Raw genomic sequence first — 21,739 nt, 5'->3', positions numbered from 1 at the left:
GACTTGGACTCCATACGTCTGTCAACATACAGGACAGCCTGCAAGCTCAGATTTGTGCAGAAGAAATGCAACTGTGAGTATAAAATATCCTCTTCAGCACTCCAACATGAAGGCTTCAATATGTGTTGTTCACGCTTGCTTTCCAGTGCATTTGATCGACATCTGGAACCTCATCGAGGCCTTCAGAGAGAACGGCCTCAACACCATGGACGTCAACGCCGAGCTCCCCGTGGCCCGCCTGGAAGTGGTGCTCTCCACCGTACTGTACCAGCTCAACAAACGCATGCCCACAACTCACCAAATTAACGTGGATCACTCCATCAGCATGCTGCTCAACTTCCTGCTGGCAGCCTATGACCCGTGAGTCGCACCGCCACTTTGCCGGTTGTCAGCCGAGGTTTGGGAGCGAATCCAGTGTGAAAAATGGAGGGACATGTTTGCTGTAACAGTGTTTTTGAACATTTCAATCAAAATAATGTTATTTCTTCCACAGCGTGTGCTAAAACAACTAAATATGTAACCTGAATGTCATTTTTATTTGCTTCATTTAGGGATGGACATGGAAAGATATCGGTCTTTGTTGTGAAGATGGCGTTAGCAACATTCTGTGGAGGCAAAATTCTGGATAAATTAAGATGTGAGCTACAAAATCCCATTTTTACTTTTTGTAAAGCTTGTCCTGAGTCGATATTATAACAGCATGAATCTTACATACTTTTATTATTTAGTAGTGTGGAATGCTAGAAAAGTCAAGTTCAAAGTCAAGGTTTCTTTAATGCAGAGGTGTCAAAGTCGTTTTCACTGAGGGCCAGTTATGTTTGGCCCCAGAGGGCCACTTTTAACAGTGAACACTATTATTACACAATGTTTTATGCATATTATTAACTAAGATGTAAAAAAAAATATGGTAAATTGCAATAATTTTACCTTAAGTGTGTGTATATTACTGTGAATGGAAAAACAGTACTGCTGTTTTTATGGTGTAAAAAAAAGTTGCCAGAATTTTACTGTAAAATTTACATTAGTTTTTTTAATGTAATTTTTTATTTTTTTTAAAAGCATTTTTACAGTAAAATTTTGGCACCTGAGCTGCCAGGTTTTTTTTTTTGTTTGTTTTTACCGCAAATCAACACCTGTAGATCTTTCGGTGTATTACTATAAATGCCAAAACGACACCATAGTTTATTACAATTTAAAAAAACAGTTTTTTCATTTAGAGAAAAATTCTGTAAAAAACACAGTAAATTTCACAATTTTACTATTGAATCTATTGCTACTTTTACATTGCTCAATTTGATGGATAACTTGCTTTTTTTCATTATTATTAGTATTTATTTGTATTCATAAAATGGTTTGAATGTTTGATAATATATTTTTGCATAATTAAACAATATTTAAGTTAACAACACTTGCAATGCTATGAGTACATGTATTTTTTTCCTGCTAAAATAGAAAGAAAGAATACATTTAGTAAGACATGTTACAGTACTTTGATACATATTTCCAGGATTTCGAGGGCCAAATAAAATGAAGTGGCACCTGTGCTTTAATGGTACCCGGAGGTAAACTACCGGGTAGTTGTGCAGACATTTGTAATTCAGCATCAAGACAGAATGAAACAAGCAAACACAAATCGTATAAAACATAGAAACATTAAAAAAAAAACACACAACGATCACCAGTATAAAGGCACACTATAGAACAAAAAAAAATATGATACCTACTAAACCAATAAAATTATTGTGATTAAAGTGCTATGGCATCATAAATAAATAAAATCACCAAGTCTCATGTGAAGAAAAATTGTGGGTATAGAAAATACCAAATCATTTATTATTAACTGTCTGGAATGGACTTACGCTGTCTTTAAATTGAAGTGGAGTGGTAATTGTTTTCGTGGGCACCTCGTGGCAACAATATTTTATTAAGTTAAGCTCATGATGCAGTAAGTTGAATGATGCGGACACGTTTGTTACTGAATACTTTTTTAGTATTTCAATCAATCAATCAATGTTTATTTATATAGCCCTAAATCACAAGTGTCTCAAAGGGCTGCACAAGCCACAACGACATCCGCGGTACAAAGCCCACATAAGGGCAAGGAAAAACTCACCCCAGTGGGACGTTGATGTGAATGACTATGAGAAACCTTGGAGACGACCGCATATGTGGGTAACCCCCCCCCCCTCTAGGGGAGACCGAAAGCAATGGATGTCGAGTGGGTCTGACATAATATTGTGAGAGTCCAGTCCATAGTGGATCCAACATAATAGTAAGAGTCCAGTCCATAGTGGGGCCAGCAGGACACCATCCCGAGCGGAGACGGGTCAGCAGCGCAGAGATGTTCCCAGCCGATGCACAGGCGAGCGGTCCACCCCGGGTCCCGACTCTGGACAGCCAGCACTTCATCCATGGCCACCGGACCTGTGCCCCCCCCCCCCCCCCCCCCCCTCCCCCCTCCACAAGGAAGAGGGGAGCAGAGGAGAAAAGAAAAGAAACGGCAGATCAACTGGTCTAACAGGGGGGCTATTTAAAGGCTAGAGTATACAAATGAGTTTTAAGATGGGACTTAAATGCTTCTACTGAGGTAGCATCTCTAATTGTTACCGGGAGGGCATTCCGTAGTACTGGAGCCCGAATAGAAAACGCTCTATAGCCCGCAGACTTTTTTTGGGCTCTGGGAATCACTAATAAGCCGGAGTTCTTTGAACGCAGATTTCTTGCCGGGACATATGGTACAATGCAATCGACAAGATAGGACGGAGCTAGACCGTGTAGTATTTTATACGTAAGTAGTAAAACCTTAAAGTCACATCTTAAGTGCACAGGAAGCCAGTGCAGGTGAGCCAGTATAGGCGTAATATGATCAAACTTTCTTGTTCTTGTCAAAAGTCTAGCAGCCGCATTTTGTACCAATTGTAGTCTTTTAATGCTAGACATAGGGAGACCCGAAAATAATACGTTACAGTAGTCGAGACGAGACGTAACGAACGCATGAATAATGATCTCAGCGTCGCTAGTGGATAAAATAGAACGAATTTTAGCGATATTACGGAGATGAAAGAAGGCCGTTTTATTAACACTCTTAATGTGTGATTCAAACGAGAGAGTTGGGTCGAAGATAATACCCAGATTCTTTACTGATTCGCCTTGTGTAATTGTTTGGTTGTCAAATGTTAAGGTGGTATTATTATATAAATGTCGGTGTTTAGCAGGACGGATAATCAGCATTTCCGTTTTCTTGGCGTTGAGTTGCAAGAAGTTAGCGGACATCCATTGTTTAATTTCATTAAGACACGCCTCCAGCTGACTACAATCCGGCGTGTTGGTCAGCTTTAGGGGCATGTAGAGTTGGGTGTCATCAGCATAACAATGAAAGCTAACACCGTATTTGCGTATGATGTCAAGAGTGCAGGGCCAAGAACCGAACCCTGAGGAACTCCGCACGTTACCTTAACATAGTCCGAGGTCACATTATTATGGGAGACGCATTGCATCCTGTCAGTAAGATAAGAGTTAAACCACGACAAAGCTAAGTCTGACATACCAATACGTGTTTTGATACGCTCTAATAAAGTATTATGATCGACGGTATCGAAAGCAGCGCTAAGATCAAGAAGCAGCAACATAGATGACGCATCAGAATCCATCGTTAGCAGTAGATCATTAGTCATTTTTGCAAGGGCTGTCTCCGTAGAGTGATTTGCCCTGAAACCGGATTGAAAAGGTTCACAGAGATTGTTAGACACTAAGTGTTCATTTAGCTGCTGTGCGACAATTTTTTCGAGGATTTTCGAAATAAAGGGAAGGTGGGACACCGGTCGGTAGTTTACCATGATTACCATTTAATATCTTCTGCTTTGAAGGCGTTGTATCTGTAAGTAATATGCAACTATAATTATTTGATACATGTTTCTATTGACAGGTGTGGTGTTTTAGACTGCAATATTGTTAAATTAAGGACACAAATTAAGTATGTTTACCTTGTGGGCTATAGTGTGTTTAGCTGCTGTGTAGCTGGAAGCTCCTAGTAGCCCTTAGCCTACCATGTTTTGTAAATTATTTGACTAAAACAGAAGAAAAAACCAACCTTGTGTGCTTATTGGAATATATTTAGATGTTAACTGGCTGTGCAGCTTTGCACAAGAAAACACACTGCAGTACTGCTTGTATCAGAGCTTATGACGGATATACTTGTTTGATGCTTGTTTATTTTATGATATTGGACTGATATCCGATATCAATATTGGATTGATACCCCCCACCTTTGAGCACATTTCACCACTTTTGCCAGTTACAAAATTATATGCTGTGCTTTTATTTTCTACCATTATTTTTTCATTATACGTGTATTTATTAGACTTTATTATTTATTGAAATTATTTTGTCAAAGGGTTGATTTCATCCACTTGTGTTTTGGAATGCATGACAAAAATCCAGAAAATGGTGGTTTACATGTTGGTCGTCTACTACCACGCATCCCTCGTTTAACCTTTAAAATGTTGTCCTGGTGATTGGGACATATTTAACACAATTCAACAGTATTTTCTATGGTACATCAATGAAGTAGTGAGTGGGATCAAATGTATTAAGCTCTATACATCTTTTCGGACATGTTGAATTAGACACACTTCAATCTAACCTTGTATGCATGTTCAAAATAAACTAAAACCATTACCGATGTGCACATGTAGCATTAGCTGGTAGAGTAAAAGATAGGCTGTTTGTTGTGTACCAAAAACAGTGTGTAACAGCTGCCAGTCTTTGATTTGTTTTCACAAATAAGTGGGATAATTGCATTGTGTGATGTTGTAATTAGCCAGACTTGCGTTGCAAGCTGACAATTAGTTTGATTCACTCGTGTGATGAATTACCCCCCCTTCTCCACCACCTCTTTTTCAGACATTTTTTCACAGATATCGGATTCGGCAGGAATCATGGCGTATTCGCAGTTTGACCAGTTCCTGAGGGAGGTTCTCAAGCTACCCATGGCCGTCTTTGAGGGTCCGTCGTTTAGATACACGGAGCAAGCTGCCAAAAGCTGTTTCGCGCAGCAGGTGAGGGTCCATTAATCACGACATGTACTGTGTGTGCGTGTGCTTTTTCTCGCACTCAAACCTCGCTGGATATCTGATTCGGGCAGAAGAAGGTCTCCCTCAACACTTTCTTGGACACGTTGATGTCAGACCCGCCTCCTCAGTGTCTGGTGTGGTTACCGCTCATGCACCGGCTCACCAACGTAGAAAACGGTAAGCAGCGCAACAACACAGCGTACAGTATCTCTAAGGTTGAATACAATTTGTTCAGGGAGGATGCTGGTCAACTTAACAATTTTTTTTGCAGCAAGAATAATGAAATGATCTATTCCAGTGTCAAACTGTGGCCCCCTACAACCTGACGTTCCTACTAAACCATGGGTCGGCAACCCAAAATGTTGAAAGAGTCATATTGGACCAAAAATACACAGAAAAAATCTGTCTGGAGACGCAACAAATTAAAAGCCTTATATAAGTGTTATAATGAAGACAACACATGATGTTTTTATTGAGACTTTTATTAGTAGATTGCACAGTACAGTACATATTCCGTACAATTGACCACTAAATGGTAACACCCGAATACGTTTTTCAACTTGTTTAAGTCGGGGTCCACGTTAATCAATTCATGGTAAAGTATGTTGCATTGGCCGGGAATCGAACCCGGGCCTCCCGCCAGGCGAGAATTCTACCACTGAACCACCAATGCATAGACACCAATGTAAGTGTCTATATTAGCCTACTATCAAAGGCTGACGCAAATCTTCGTTAACAGAAATGTTGTATTTTAATTTTTATTCTACACATTTTTGCAACATTGGAAATCATTAGTAAAATGGAGGCTTCTCACAGGATGAGATAACTTCTAGAAATGACTGGCTCAGATTGGCCAGAGCTATAGATGTGTGTCCAAGTTTCAGGAAGCGGCTGGTTGTCTTTTTCTAATGGATTTATTACACTCTTTGCAAGCTGGGTAACGTTTGCTGTGGTCTGGAACAGCATGGCACACAAACAACTATTAAAAATGCAGCCAATGTTACATACAAATAATGTGTCATGAGACATGCAAATATAAATCAAATACACAGAGGACATAAGTAAAGGAAATTAAATTAGCTCAAATATACCTACAAACGAGGCATACTGATGCAATGTGAACATACAGCTAGCCTAAATAGCATGTTCGCATCGATTAGCTTGAACTTTGGATTGACCAAATATGCCTGATTAGCACTCCAGCAAATCAATAAAATCAACAAAGCTCACCTTTGTGCATTCACGTACAGCATAACACGTTTGGTGGACAAAAGGAGACAAAGGAGTGGCATAAAACACGTCTTTCTGTGGCAACATCGGAGAAAGTTGTACATGTAAACAAACTATGATGAGTTCAATGATCGCTGAACTTAGTAGGACAAAACGGTGCTTGCCAAATACTCTCATCAGTGAAGCATGTATAACATAAACAATGGGATTTCTAAAAATTAGGAAGGTTTGTGTCAGGTTTGTTCTCTTACAGAAAATATATTAAAACAAACAATTTTTTTTTTCTTCATCTTTTTCCATTTTCACACATCTCTGAAAGAGGTCTGGAGCCGCGGGTTGCTGACCCCCGTACTATACCAAGCTTGTTCGAAATAAACTCAAACCGTTTTTATGCCTCTTAAAATGTTTAACATTCTATGTGTGACAAAGGGTGCTCCTTCCTCTCCTGCTGCTGAAAATATTGTTTGTCTATAAGAATTGCCCTCTCCTTTTCTCACACCCTAGACTTTTTTCTAGTGCGCTGTCGGAACAATTTAATAATTTAGCTTTTAACACAAATCTCTCTTTCAAGCTCACGCAATCATTGATTGCATGTCCGCAACTAGTAGCCATTTTTGCATGATCCCTACTACCTTTATAAATAGCGGTTTGAGGCCTAACTCCTCATTCTTAGTGCTGCTGTAGGCTTACAATCGCTGTGATTGGCCCATTGACACATTTTCATTTTGGCCTTTGGAGGCAAAACATTTAGGCACCACTTCTCGAACAAAAGTTCAGCTTAGCAGTGTTGAATATCTCAGGCTGTTGCACCAGCTAAAGGACGCTTACTTCACCATTTGAAATCCCCAGTTTTAAACAGCCAATAAATAATACAAGTGTAAAAATAAGGCAGCCGTTTTTAACGGTAAGATGTAAAAACAAACAGCTGCAGAAGGTGTCATTTTTAAGGGCTTCCCATTATGCAAAACAAACTTTTCTTACCAGTTGGTACCTGTTTTTGTGTATTTGGAATCTACATAGGTCCAAATAATTTGAAAATAAAACATGGAGGCATGGCGCAGATATTAATAAAACAATAGACTTAGACAAACTTTATTGATCCACAAGGGAAATATTGCCTTCTTTCAAACTTGCTCCAAACGACTGTGACGTATTTTTCCTTAGTGTGCGTCAGCAGATATCTCCATACATAGAGTTTTGCAAAGTTGCCGTCAATAAGTTGTTGTGGGGCACTGGGCAGACTGGCTCGTACATGCACATGCATACATCCTGTTGCCATCTCTAATAAAAAGTAGCATACATTGTCATTCTAACTTCTATCTGTTAGTAAACTTGATATGGGCGCGCTAAAAACCACAACATGGCCAATGGGGTGGAGACATAGTCGAAGGGGCTTGGCCTGGAGGATTTCGGCACGTAAATAAGACCGCCCATAAAACGGCGCATTCTGAAGAGACAGTCAAAAAGCGGCTTGAAAATGGTCTGTAAAACATCATTTTTGCACAATGTTGACCAAAGCACAACCATTTCCTGTTATGTAGACCACAAGGACGTGTTTTAGATGAAGAAAATAAATCTCAATATAAACCCTTTAAAGAGGAACTGCACTTTTTTGGGGAATTTTGCCTAACATTCACAATCATTATGAAAGACATGGCGACGGATGGATTACAGCTAAGCCATTGGGAGCTCCTCTATTTTGCCCATTAAATCCAATAAATAACCAATCAAAAACCGCCAATAATACTCCATTTACATTTTGGGATTTGAATATTAACCAAGTATTAGTGATATTGTTATTATAAGCGCTAACGCAGATAAACTATTTTAAGCGGCACCGTGATCACTCCAGTACGTGCCTATGTTTACATCATCAAGTGGTCTGCTGCTTCCTTGCTCCCTGTAAGTTAATTCTAGATCATAAATAATGCATCTCACCTGGACATGAGATGTCTGAGTAGGTATTCCGACAAGTTGGTACACTTTGATAGCCATTTAGGACCCGAAACTGACGACACGAAAAAACTGCTTGTGCCCCCTGTTTCCCCACCCCTTTTTCTTTGTGGGAATTATGAGTCATTCTTCACCTAAATGGGAATATATGAACATCCTATCAGTCGGCATTGTAATGACAGCAGACATTGTACAGTAAGTGATGCTTTATTATGTTTGTTGGCTTTCATAAAGTCTGCAGTGAGTAATAATCAGTGATGAATAAAAAAAAAAAAAAAAGCGAACGTGATGCGTTTTTTAAACTAATGATCCACATATGCTTAAAATGATTAAAATAACACAAATATTAAATGTTATTATAAATGTGCCTGTTACTACATTACATATATACTTACATCATGTATATAAAATCCTAATGGAGGTGTTTGCATTTTTTTTAAGGCCGGAATTGCGCGGCTCCAATAGGCTCCATTGTAAACAAACTTTTGATTGCATTTATTTAATATTTACAATGCAAAAAATAGATATAACATCCATCGTCATGTCTCTCATAATGATGGTGAACGATAGGCAATATAAAATAAAAAAAAGTGCAGTTCCCCTTTAAGGCTTCATTCATTATAATAAGCTGACTCCTCTCACTCCATACCCTGTGGCGAAGCTTGATGTGCGCCTACAAAAAAAAACGTAACTTTGCGTCAACCGTAGAGCTGTTAATGATCAGGCTTTTTTTCTCCCTTAAAAAAAACCAAAAAACATTCATATAATACTCATTCGCTTCATTATAAGGATTGACAGATGTACAACAATTCATGGAGGGAAATTGTCAAAAATACAATAGTATTGGATGTCGCTTGAGTCACCATTGTTCGCTACTACTATACAGTTAGCTAAAAAGCTGTGGTTACTAACTTTCAGCAAAACACTGCCCCTAGCAATTTGGCAGAAAATTGCAAGTCATGCCGTTATTTTGATTTGTTTTGTTACGATTATTATAATTGTACTTGTTGCTGTTTATTTGTCGATAATTTATATCCGTTGTTCTTTTGAATTATATTTAAAGTTGAGTTTTGGTGGTACAATAAATACTAATGTTTTCAAATGAATGAGTAATCGTGTTATTAATCGTGATTTCAATATCAATCAAAATAATAATAATTATTATTTTTGCCATAATCATCCAGCCTTAACGCTATTGCGACTACGCTGTATAGCAGGGGTGTGAAACTCATTTTAGCTCAAGGGCCGCATGGAGGAATATCTGTGCACACGGGCCGGACTATTAAAATCATGGCATTAAAACAAACAAATAAAGACAACTTCAGATTGTTTTCTTTGTCTTACTTTGGCCAAAAATAGAACAAACACATTCTGAAAATATTACAATAAAAATATAGAAAAAAAATACCGGCAGCAGTACATGAAGGAAAGAAAAAAGTGAATGAATGTTATAAATGAATAAATTCTTTTTTTTTTTTTTTTTTTGTGTGTCCTGTCCAGCTTTTTAGGCAAATCATATAGTTGATGTAGATGCCCATGTCGGTTGTTCAGATTTACTTTACAAAAGAGAAGTGTAGGATACTTCTCTTGTTGCCTTATTTGTATTTGACTATATTAAATGTATTTATATTATCATTTGGTGCAGGAGGGGATAGAAAGAGGAAAAAAAAAAGACAGAGAGGGAAAAAAAAATAAATGAAAAAATTCACATATGCATAACATTTTTTTTATTTTGTATTATTTTTTTTAATGAATTAAGAAACGTTTATGACAACCTTTTTCCAAAACACAATATAGAATGTGAGATATAACAGGATAATGCATACATTTATCATTTGTTTTCAAAACGAAACGGTTACAAAAAAGTGGGACCTCAAAAATTTACTGTGGGACCCCATTTTTATGACTTGATGAGGTCTCTAGGACCCCATTTTGAAAATTCCTAGCACCAACACTGATGGAGTATTGGTGCGTGCAAAACAGCTGCAGGCAGCTGTGGCTTGGTTCTAATACTAATCAAATATCATCCCGGGGGCCATAGATAATTGGCCGGATCTGGTCGCGGGCCTTGACTTTGACACTTAGGCTGTATAGCAACTATGCTGTAGCAGAATAAAGCCTTTACTAGTCATACAAGTAAATGTGTGTGCTATTGTCTGTAAATGTGTACTTTTATGGCACCTGCCTTAGGACAACAGATGAAATTGAGCTATTGTAGCTAATTCTGGCATATTTACTGTGATGCTTTGCTCATATGTTGATCAATATGCATTGTCCTAATCAAATAATTATATTCAAATTTTAAATTGAAATACAAGTGTAAAGAAAAGTGAACCATAGCCAAATGTATCAAAACACTGCCTTAATTCTCTTCCCTCATGTTGAGGGCCTTCAGTGGGATGACCCAAACGGGCCTTTTGCCATTTTTGGAGTGCATTTGCCAGCATCAGAGTTGTCTCCTTGCTGTCATTTGCAAAATATCTGTGTTTATTCATGCCACATCTGTTTATGAATGTGTGTGTGTGTGACCCCTCCCCCCCGCAGTCTTTCACCCGGTCGAATGCTCCTACTGCCATACTGAGAGTATGATGGGCTTCCGCTACCGCTGCCAGCAATGTCATAATTACCAGCTCTGTCAGGACTGCTTCTGGAGGGGGCATGCCAGCGGTTCCCATAGCAACCAGCATCAAATGAAGGAGTATACATCATGGGTAAGAAGGGGCGGGGGAGAGGAGGAAGGGAGGGAGGTGTGTCTGCAGCCGGACCAGTCAATGTGGCTATTTTCGCTCGGCTTCACCGTGACGTAAGGATGCTGTTGGTCGCGTTCAAGCCGTGTTTTGTTCCCCCTCTTTTAGAAATCCCCCGCCAAGAAGCTGTCCCATGCCCTCAGCAAGTCGCTAAGCTGTGCATCCAGCAGAGAGCCTCTTCACCCCATGTTCCCCGAAATGCCAGAGAAACCTCTCAACCTTGCGCATATAGTGTATGTTCTTCTCCCCCCCCCCCACTGTTGATATGTTCAAACCGCTGACTCCTCTAAGTGTTTCCAGTTAATCTTGCAGGTTCAGCTAATCAATGAGGCTTAATTACAGTGCTGGGAGTGATTGCAATCTACGACAATGTAGCCACTGTCGCCGTCACTTCAGCTTTTGTGTCTGAGGTCGCGGCCCCGAGTAAAATAGCTCGATAAAGGGTTTCCCACGAGAATTTAGGCAGAAAACCTATAAAGTACAGTTGAGCTTAAGGTGATTAAATACATTTTTGAAGGCATTTGGCGCAAAAGTTGACTTTGTAGTGCGCGCACACACACACACACACACACACACACACACACACACACACGCACACACACGCACACATTAGTGGAGAGACTTGAGCAGCTTTCATTCCCAAAGCCAAACTCTTAACCCCTGTTATGTGCATACTGACCGCATACTCAAACAACTCATTCAAAAAAACACTCTATCATTTGGAGTGCATGAGAAAGTGCAAATGAAAAAATGCCTCTCAGGTTTATCTCTTCCAAAACTGATGTCCTCTGCAGTGCACGTTTGTGCTGTTTTTGCATAGCAGGGATTTCATCTTCGAACTGTTTAACTCTGACAAAAGAAAAAGACCAAAAACAAATGTCCACTACAGAGGACGCTAGTTCTCAGAAGGATATTGCACAACACATAACACTTTAAAATACCCCTAAGGAGCAAAACACACAACAGCCGAGTAGTGCAGTCAACATTTTAAAGTGCATGCAGAGGTGAATACAGCTGCGGAATGCTGACCGCTCACGGTACTGCCATCTTGTGGAGTTAATAAAAAAAACAACTACAAGTGAAAATTGACTATAGCCATTAATAAGATACTTTTAGGTCCTTTTAGCCTGCTCAGTGGCCTTGTGGTTAGAGTGTCCGCCCTGAGATCGGTAGGTCGTGAGTTTAAACCCCGGCCGAGTCATACCAAAGACTATAAAAATAGGACCCCTTACCTACCCACTCAGCATCAAAGGTTGGAATTGGGGGTTAAATCACCAAAATGATTCCCGAGCGCGGCCACCGCTGCTGCTCACTGCTCCCCACACCTCCCAGGGGGTGGAACAAGGGGATGAGTCAAATACAGAGGGTAATTTCACCACGCCTAGTGTGTGTGTGACTATCAGTCGTACTTTGACTTTAACTTTTTTTGTAGACCAGAAGACTTGGCGGTAATTGAATAGAAGCTTTAATTGGACTTAAGCGGCATTAGAGTGCAAAGTATTTTCTTTCCTGCTCCATCTTCTTGAACTTGTTGGCAACTGCACCACTTAATGGTGCAGTTGGGGCGGTATAGCTCGGTTGGTAGAGTGGCCGTGCCAGCAACTTGAGGGTTGCAGGTTCGATCCCCGCTTCCGCCATCCTAGTCACTGCCGTTGTGTCCTTGGGCAAGACACTTTACCCACCTGCTCCCAGTGCCACCCACACTGGTTTAAATGTAACTTAGATATTGGGTTTCACTATGTAAAGTGCTTTGAGTCACTAGAGAAAAAGCGCTATATAAATATAATTCACTTCACTTCACTTAATCCCAATGCAAGTGGACTGTAACATTGAAAAATGAGCCCATATTATTTTACATCATTCCTGTGAGAACACTAGTAACATTTATTTAGAGAAGAACAATAGTAATCTAATATTTCAAGTTATTTCTGTGCTGCCTCAGTTAAAAGACATGATTTTTTCTTTGTCATTTTGTTTCTCTTTATCCTTGACTTCCCTCCCCCTAGAGATACGTGGTAAGTGTTCCTCTGATTCTTTAACACGTTCCAAAATGTGTCCCATTGAATCACTTTTTGTTCTAATGGTTTATCATCGCCCACCACTCACCCACACTCCTGTGTACTGCTAGCAGCTGTTAGTTGCTTGGTTTGCATCTCCATCGCACGTTTGTGTTATATGTATATTAGCATGTTGATTATTCTCATGCGCTCATATGTTGATGATAGAAAACACTTTTGCTCTCCCAATAGGCCACCAAGACCCATGAACGTCTCCAGTGAATACTCATTTTCCAACTCCATGCCTACATCAGGGAACCCGTACTCCACCAAAAAGTCAGTACACACAATCGATGTCCTGGATTTTTTTTTTTTTTTTTTTTTTCCAGCTTGACCGTGGTTCCCAAGCAGACCATGAACCATTTTGTGTGTGTTACTGCATCGGTTCCCTTCTATATTGAATGCACTCACTTAGTTTGCCTTACGGCAGGAGTCAGGATGTTGAACATCTGTTGAAAGGCAGAGGGTAAGCAAGTGACACAGGTGTGCTTGTGTGAGGATGCTACAACGCATGCTAATGTGGTCGATAGCTGGAGCGGAGTGTGCCTCCTCTGATGGTGGCGAATATTAAGAGGGAATAATGATAACAGGTCATGAGCATGCATGTTTGCAAAACCTGAAACGGAGGAGGCTTCATAATGTACACCTGCGGCCTTAAATCTTCTCACATTTTCTGTTAGCTAAATGCTTGCAGTATCAAATTAAACCACATGCTTGGTTAGTTTAGCTTTACATTGCAAATATTGTCTTGACTCGTACAGTAGTTGTATTAACAGAACAGGAAGTGGATACTCCTGTAAGCTGTAGTGTTTTTTGCATGTCTTTAATTGTGCTTCAGGCCTTCATCAGCAGTGGCGCTCCCAACATAATCTAGCCTTGTTCCTCTCCACTCACCCGTGAACGGCTGCATTTCAAGCGCCTCCTTAAATCTCTTTTGTTGTGGTTTTTTTCCTCATCCGTCTGCCTCACCCCCTTCTGTTCTTCCTCCTTCTGTCACCTATGTAATGTCATCTTGTTTTCTATTGATTTGCTTTTGTTATAAACCGCGTCCAGCTTACACTGCAACCTGGATGCGGTGGACAGACTCGCAGACGAGCACATTCTCATTGGGCTGTATGTGAAACTACTTCGAAACAACCCTAAAACACGGTTAGTGGGTGTGGACCCCCCCTCCCCAAAAACCTCACCGTGTCAAAACCCCTGCATGCATACTTTCATTGCCATTTTTAAAGTGTCGTTTATTTTAGCATTCTACATAACCCAAAACCAGTGAAGTTGGCACATTGTGTAATTCGTAAATAAAAAGAGAATACAATGATTTGCAAATCCTTTTCAACTTATATTCAATTGAAAAGACTGCAAAGACAAAATATTGGTTCGAACTGAGGAACTTAATTTTTTTTCTGCAAATCGAAGGTCCGTACTATCATCGCTTACGTGCAGTGATTTCTCCAGATTCTCTGAACCTTTTGATGATATTACGGACCGTAGATGGTGAAATCCCTAAATTCCTTGCAATAGCTTGTTGAGAAATGTTGTTCTTAAACTGTTGGACAATTTGCTCACGCATTTGTTCACAAAGTGGTGACCCTCGCCCCGTCCTTGTTTGTGAATGACTTAGCATTTCACGGAAGCTGCTTTTATACCAAATCATGGCACACACCCGTTCCCAATTAGTCTGTTCACCTGTGGGATGTTCCAAATAAGTGTTTGATGAGTATTCCTCAACATTCTCAGTCTTTTTTGCCATTTGTGCCAGCTTTTTGAAACATGTTGCAGGCATCAAAATCCAAATGAGCTAATATTTGCAAAAAATAACAAAGTTCACCAATTGAATATAGGTTGAAAAGGATTCGCAAATCATTGTATTCTGTTTTTATTTACGATTTACACAATGTGGCAACGTCACTGGTTTTGGGTTTTGTAATTGCAGTGTATTGTCTCAAAGGACAATACTGTGAAAGTAAACCTGGATATGGAGCGGTACCTCGGTTTTTTGTTAGTAATCTGTTCCATAAGGTCAGACGAAGACTGTATCGTACGTAAACTGAGCATTGTTTCTCATAAGAAATCACGTACATCCAACTCATCTTAGACTTAGACTTAGACTTCCTTTTTATTGTCATTCAAATGTGAACTTTACATCTGTTCCAGACACCGGAAATACGACCACAAAATAGCAATATTTGGCCACAAAAACAACTGGGACGGTGTAAACTGGGGCAAGCCTTGACGATAATCCTACGAAAAGTGGGACGTTCGAAAATTGGGGTACCGCTGTACTTTAGAGTAGTCAATGTACAGCTTGTATAGAATTACTACGCACTGAAAATTAGTCAACACAGCCATTACGGTCTTAACATCCAGCAACGCAAGTACCAAGATAATAGGTATGGTCTGGGCCTGCATGAGTGCTGCCGGCACTGGGAAGCTGCGGTACATTGAGGGGAAACATGTACTGTGACACCGTGAAGCAGAGCATTAAACCCTCCCTCGGGAAACTGGGCCTCAGCTGTCTACTTCGTGGTTGATTGTACCATTGATGCCATAGTGACTCAGACAGTGACTGTAATGTACACTATTATGTCGGCAACCATATTGAATTATAGAACAAACACAGTGTGTGTGCGTGTGCGTGCGTGCGTGTGTGGTTAATAATGCAACAGTGCTTCAATACCTTGCAGTTTGTACATTGTGTCAATGCCGTCTTTATTTTCTGTTGTCTTGATCAGTTTGCTAGAGAGCAGCAACCATCAAGACGAGGAGCACAGCCTCATCGCACGCTACGCCGCTCGCCTGGCTGCTGATGCTGCGGTGAGACACATCTATGCACTGTACTATACATTAGTGGTGATGCCTAAACAGGAAGGGCAGATTCAATAGCCTCGGCCTTTCCAAGTGCATTTTGTTCCCCAGCCCCATCCCCATCCCTCGAGACGTGAGATAAGGATGACATCATGCGAAGAAGGTACATTGAGTTTACGCAGAGCCTCTGTGCTTTTACCAACAGGCTCAGCAGCAGCAGCAGAGAGTCCCCCCAGACCTGCCGTACTCTCTGGATGGCAACAAACAGCAGAAGCAGCTCATCGCCGAGCTGGAGAGTAAAAACAGGTAAAAACAGGTTACTCTTATTGCCAGCTTTACAATAAACTTCCTGCTGAACAAGTTGTAAGGCAATATTCAAGCACATTTTTAACTAGTAACAATGGTCAACAAACACACATTCTCCTATGACTTGCTTCTAATACATTTCTTAAGCCTCCCGTTATTTTTTTGTGCTATTTCTGCTGCCCCCCAAAATGGTGCATTGTTTGGTATCACTTAGACCAGGGGTGTCAAAAAGGGGCCGCATGGAGGAAAATATGTGCGCATGCGGGCCAGACTATTAAAATCATGGCATCAAAAATAAAAAATAAAGACAACTTCAGATTGTTTTCTTTGTCTTACTTTGGCCAAAAATAAAACAAACACATTCTGAAAATATTACATAAAAAATATAGACAAAAATACCTGCAGTTGTAAAGTTTTGATCCATGAAGGAAAGAAGAAAGGAAATTAATGTTTATAACTGAATATGTTTACATATGCATAAAAATGTGTTTTCTCTTGTATTATTATTTTTAGTGAATTAAGTAACGTTTATGACAACCTTTTTACAAAACACAATATAGAATGTGAGATATAACAGGATAATGCATACATTTATCATTTGTTTTCAAAACGGTTACAAAAAAGTGGGACCCCAAAGATTTACTGTGGGACCTCATTGTTATGACTTGATGGGGTCCCTGAGACCCCATTTTGAAAATTCCTAGTGCCAACACTGATGGAGTATTGGTGTGTGCAAAACAGCAGCAGGCAGCTGTGGCCTGCGAGCCGGTTCTAATACTTATCAAATATCATCCCGGGGGCCATAGATAATTCATTGGCGGGCCGAATCTGACCCACGGGCCTTGACTTTGACACATAGGACTTAGACGTTTCCCCCAAAATGATGGCTTCATTAAAGAGGGGGTTTAAATTTTGTCGGACCAAAAAATATAACAAAAACACCCCACACACGAAAGCTTATGTTACAAATAAATATAATAATTGTCAATATTTATCACAATTAGATGTTTAAAGGGGAACTGCACTTTTGTTTTAATGTTGCCTACCTTTCACAATTCTTAAGAGAGATAAGAACATGTGTGTTTTTTTATGAATTCTAACTCGTAAATAAACACTGGCAAAAGTCAGCTAACAATAGAGGTAATTGGGTTTTGATCTATTCCGCCTATACAGCGATCTAAAAAAACCTCCATCAAGGTTTTATACACATGCTGTAAGTATTATGTAATGTAGTAACAGGCACATTCATAATAATTTGTCATTTTAAGCATACAGTGCATTCTTTTCAGCATTCGCTATTTGCTTCGGCAACAAGAATAGAAATTCTTATCATAAAATTATATTTTTGGTATATTTAAAGTTCCTCTCAATATTGTTATTCTTTGCTCATTGGCTTGGACACATCATGTGATTCTCCGTCCTCTAATACGTGACAACTAAAGGCTAATCCAGCATTATTGTCCTCCTATCGTTGCCACCAACACCCAGCTGTGTGTGTTGAACTGCAACGTCACCCGTTCGGCATCTTAAGTCCTAAGCACTGATGTGTGTTAGCTCATCGGATAATTTATTTATTTAAATGACATGTTTAAGATCACTCCTTAGGTTCTCGACCCTTGTAATGGTCATTGGCACTAAATCCCAACACTCTGTGGCGAGGCCCACCTTGTGTGTGTGTGTGTGTGTGTGTGTGTTCTGGCAATGCTGACTTAATGGGGACATTGCTCTGTTTACACGGTCACCTTTAGGGTACCTCTGACGGTATGGGGACAAAAAAACAGGTCCCCTAAAGGGAAACCTTTTTAAATGATAGTCAGATCCATTCTGAAGATGACTAAGTGATTTTTAAGATTTGGCCCATAAAACATGTTTACTGGGGTTAGTTTTTTCCAAAAACAAAATCTGGTTTAGTGTTCCTTAGGATTACATTTTCATACAGCATGATTATAAAACATTATTACCTTAAAATATGATTCACATTCAGAATTTTCCATCCTTCTATATATGGTAGTTGGAGTTGCAGACAACTTCATTACTGCTAAATAGCAGTTTTCAGTAATGTCACAGAAGATGCAGGATTTGCTTTAACATTTAAGTGGTGAAACTTCCTATAAGAGGACAGCTGTAGTGCTGTATTCTGAGGATCATGTCATTTTTAATTTAAATTTTTTTTTTTTTTTTTAAATGGTCCTCAGTAGTCACGTACAAATTTGTGTGAATTATGCTAAATTATTTATATTTGGTCCCCATGAACCACATTAACTCTTTTTCCCCAGGGTCCCCAGTAAGAATGGTCAACATATTTATTCAGCAATCCAGAGATTTAAAGACGTGTATGAGCTAACTGTGCAGTGACCATTTTACCTAATTATTTTTTTTTATGCCTCCACAACCTGTAGAAAGGGTGGTCCCCACAAGTGATGATCAAAAACTTGGTCCCCATTCCAAATGATAACCTGTGTGTGTGTGTGTGTGTGTGTGTGTGTGTGTGTGTGTGTGTGTGTGTGTGTGTGTGTGTGTGTGTGTGTGTGTGTGTGTGTGTGTGTGTGTCACAGAGAAATCCTGCAGGAAATCCAACGACTGCGCGTCCAGCATGAAGAGGCCTCACAGCCGCCTCCTGACAGTGGTCAGCAGAACCCCACTCTGCTGGCCGAGTTACGACTTCTCAGGTAACTGGGGTCTCTCCACCTTCCCATCCTCTCACCACACAATAAATAGACTTAAGCTGCGACTTGTTTTTAACATTTTACCACAACAAAATGCTGTCATCAATCTACAGCTTTTTTTCCTCCTGTCAGGCAACGCAAAGATGAGCTCGAACAAAGAATGTCGAGCCTGCAGGAGAGTCGCAGGGAACTCATGGTGCAGCTGGAGCAGCTAATGATGCTTCTCAAGGTACAACGGACAGCGCCCGCCATCTCGTTTCACAACACATTGTGCTTCATCTCGTCACCGTTTTTCTTGTGCTTCTTGCCAACTAATACATGTACAGTATGTGTACATTAAAACAGAAGCACTATGCTAAAGCGTATCAAATATATTCTCTATGACAGGAGCCCTCTGTTATATCAAGTTTTAAGCTTGCAGGCTAGCCACTAGTTGAACAGCAATGCTCTAAAGCAGTGTTTTTCAACCTTTTTTAAACCAAGGCACATTTATTTCATTGAAAAATTCCTGAGGCACACCACAAGCAGAAATCATTAAAAAGTGAAACTCAGTAGCCAATATTGACGATAAAAAGTTGTTCTCGCAATTGTTGGATATGAATTCAACCCATAACCAACCATGCATCACTATAGCCCTTGTCTCAAAGTACTGTCACGACCTGTCACATCACGCCGTGACTAATTTTGAGGTTTTTTTGGTGTTTTCCTGTGTGTAGTGTTTTAGTTCTTGTCTTGCGCTCCTATTTTGGTGTTTTTTCCTGTTTTTTTGGTATTTTCCTGTTGCGGTTTCATGTCTTCCTTGAGCGCTATTCTTCGCACCTGCTTTGTTTTCGCAATCAAGACTATATAAGTTGTGCGAACGCTATCCTTCTTTGTGGGGACATTGTTGATTGTCATATCATGGACGGATGTACTTTGTGGGCGCCGTCTCTGCTCCACACGCTGTAAGTCTTTGCCGTCGTCCAGCATTTTGTGTTTTGTTTACTTTGTAGCCAGTTCAGTTTTAGTTTCGTTTTTCATAGCCGTGTCTAAGCGTCAATGCCTTTTCTTAGCGGCACTTGCCTTTTGTTTATTTTTGGTTTAAGAATTAGATACCTTTTTACCTGCACGCTGCCTCCTGCTGTCGTTTGCATTTTGTGATCACGACACAATGTGTTCCAGACATCTACAAAGCAATTAATTACCTGCTGCCACCTACTGATATGGAAGAGAATAACATGGTTACTCTGCCGAGCTCTAAACAGTACAGAGCTATCATATCAAGTTACACTCAACAACGGCACATTATTTGCGGATTATAATTACTCGTGTGCAAAAAATATTTTTAACCCAATTACGTGAAATTAGATAATCTCCCACGGCACACCAGTGTACCTCGGCACAGTGGTTGAAAAACACTGCTCTAAAATAGTGATTTCCAACCTCTGTCCCACAGTGGGCTCTGAGAGATTATCAAATGTGCTGTGGGAAATTATCCGATTTCACTTTTTGTTTTTTCAATTTGTCCGAAAAGGATTTACACAGTTTAAACTAGATGAGGCAATTCCTGAAGGAATTGTGTGTGAATGCTCCAATGCTTGAAGTCGAACTGAAATCCTGAAATTTTTTTAGAATTGTTGAAGTAGAGCTCACAATTCCCAAACAGGCTGAATATTTTGAGGTTGGAACAGTTTGAATCAGATGAAAAATGTGGGAGTTCTGGAACTTTGAAGAATGTCCCATTGATTTCAATGGGAATTTCCAAAAAATGTGGGAATTTCGGGAAAAGCGGGAATTTTTTTGAAAAGGGTAAAGAACTTGAGTGGTCTGAATGAGTTGAAATGGTTAGTGTTGGAATTTTTCAAATCGGTCGAGAAATGTTGAAATAGTAACATGTTGAATTGAGAAATGGTATTACGGAATTCCTGGAATTTTGGAAAAAAACGGGAATTTTTCCAGTTCAAAAAACAACTTTTTTTCTGTCCTAATTAAGAGGAATTATTTGATGGGGGAACGGTTGAAATGTGTTGAAAAATGTGGAAGGAGTAGTCGCCAGAAAAAAGGGTGAAATTAGGGCTTTGGAAAACCAAAAATTCTGGAAAATCCTGGAATTTTTTTTTATTTAAAAAAAAAGGTAGCTTGAATTTCCAGGATGGTGGAATGTGTTGAAGGTGAAATGGTTTGAATCGGTTGAAAAATTTAGAAATGGTGGAAGTTTGAAAAATGGCCAATTCATTTTGAATGGGAAAAATGTCCCAGAAATTCTGGAATTCTGGGAAATCTGGAATTTTTTGGAATTTGTCAAGGGAAAGCCCGCGATTCCCAAATAGGCTGAACAGTTTGAAGTTGAAACGGTTTGAATAGGGTGAAAAATGTGGAAGGTAGAGCGCGCCAAGATCTGGAGAAGAAGAAGAAGAATTTGAAGAAGTTGAATAAATAGATGGATTTTGGTGTAGAATGTGTGAATGCTTTGGAGCATTCACACAATAATGGATGTTTGTTAATCTAGCCAGCAAAGCAAATCAAATATACGCTCGTCCAATTGATGGCAGAATTTACTGTACGAAATTAACCTGTTTATATACTTTTTGTCACATGCTTGTTTTGTGGTGTGCCATTATATTCTCCTTAGAGGTGTCCTGGTATAATCTTGATGAGGGCCCGATATCAGCAAAAAAACAGTTTGTATCAGTTTGTATCTAAAATGTATATAAGCGCTTCAATATAAGCAGTCCTGCAGCGCGTTTTTCTTGTGCAAAGGAGAGCTTCAAGCACACCTGTGAAGTGAAAACCCTTTCAGGTGACTACCTCTTGAAGCTCATCGAGAGAATGCCAAGAGTGTGCAAAGCAGTAATCAGAGCAAAGTGTGGCTATTTTGAAGAAACTAGAATATAAAACATGTTTCCAGTTATTTCACCTTTTTT

At 39.8% G+C, this 21,739-nt stretch overlaps 1 protein-coding gene across 7 annotated transcripts in view; it reads left to right on the top strand.

Moving 5' to 3' along the window:
- Positions 1-21,739, top strand: part of dtna (dystrobrevin, alpha) — a 61,373-nt gene that overhangs the window by 29,519 nt on the left and 10,115 nt on the right. For 2 of the 7 annotated variants that reach the window (XM_061979331.2, XM_061979333.2), the window contains 14 exons: positions 1-73; positions 147-360; positions 552-637; positions 4,903-5,057; positions 5,144-5,249; positions 10,800-10,966; positions 11,111-11,235; positions 13,252-13,335; positions 13,490-13,525; positions 14,113-14,208; positions 15,792-15,873; positions 16,070-16,170; positions 18,726-18,839; positions 18,969-19,065. The exon at positions 1-73 is cut by the window's left edge and continues 8 nt beyond it. In XM_061979331.2, coding sequence (XP_061835315.1) covers positions 1-73; positions 147-360; positions 552-637; positions 4,903-5,057; positions 5,144-5,249; positions 10,800-10,966; positions 11,111-11,235; positions 13,252-13,335; positions 13,490-13,525; positions 14,113-14,208; positions 15,792-15,873; positions 16,070-16,170; positions 18,726-18,839; positions 18,969-19,065 — 1,536 coding nt within the window. Of the gene's footprint in view, positions 74-146; positions 361-551; positions 638-4,902; positions 5,058-5,143; positions 5,250-10,799; positions 10,967-11,110; positions 11,236-13,251; positions 13,336-13,489; positions 13,526-14,112; positions 14,209-15,791; positions 15,874-16,069; positions 16,171-18,725; positions 18,840-18,968; positions 19,066-21,739 lie in introns of those variants that run through there. The other 5 variants (XM_061979336.2, XM_061979337.2, XM_061979332.2 and 2 more) reach the window with 4 other exon arrangements.

This window comes from Nerophis lumbriciformis, linkage group LG19 (assembly GCF_033978685.3).
Source record: "Nerophis lumbriciformis linkage group LG19, RoL_Nlum_v2.1, whole genome shotgun sequence".
Classification (NCBI taxonomy): Eukaryota; Metazoa; Chordata; class Actinopteri; order Syngnathiformes; family Syngnathidae; genus Nerophis; species Nerophis lumbriciformis.
This window is presented reverse-complemented; position numbering and strand designations above follow the sequence as displayed.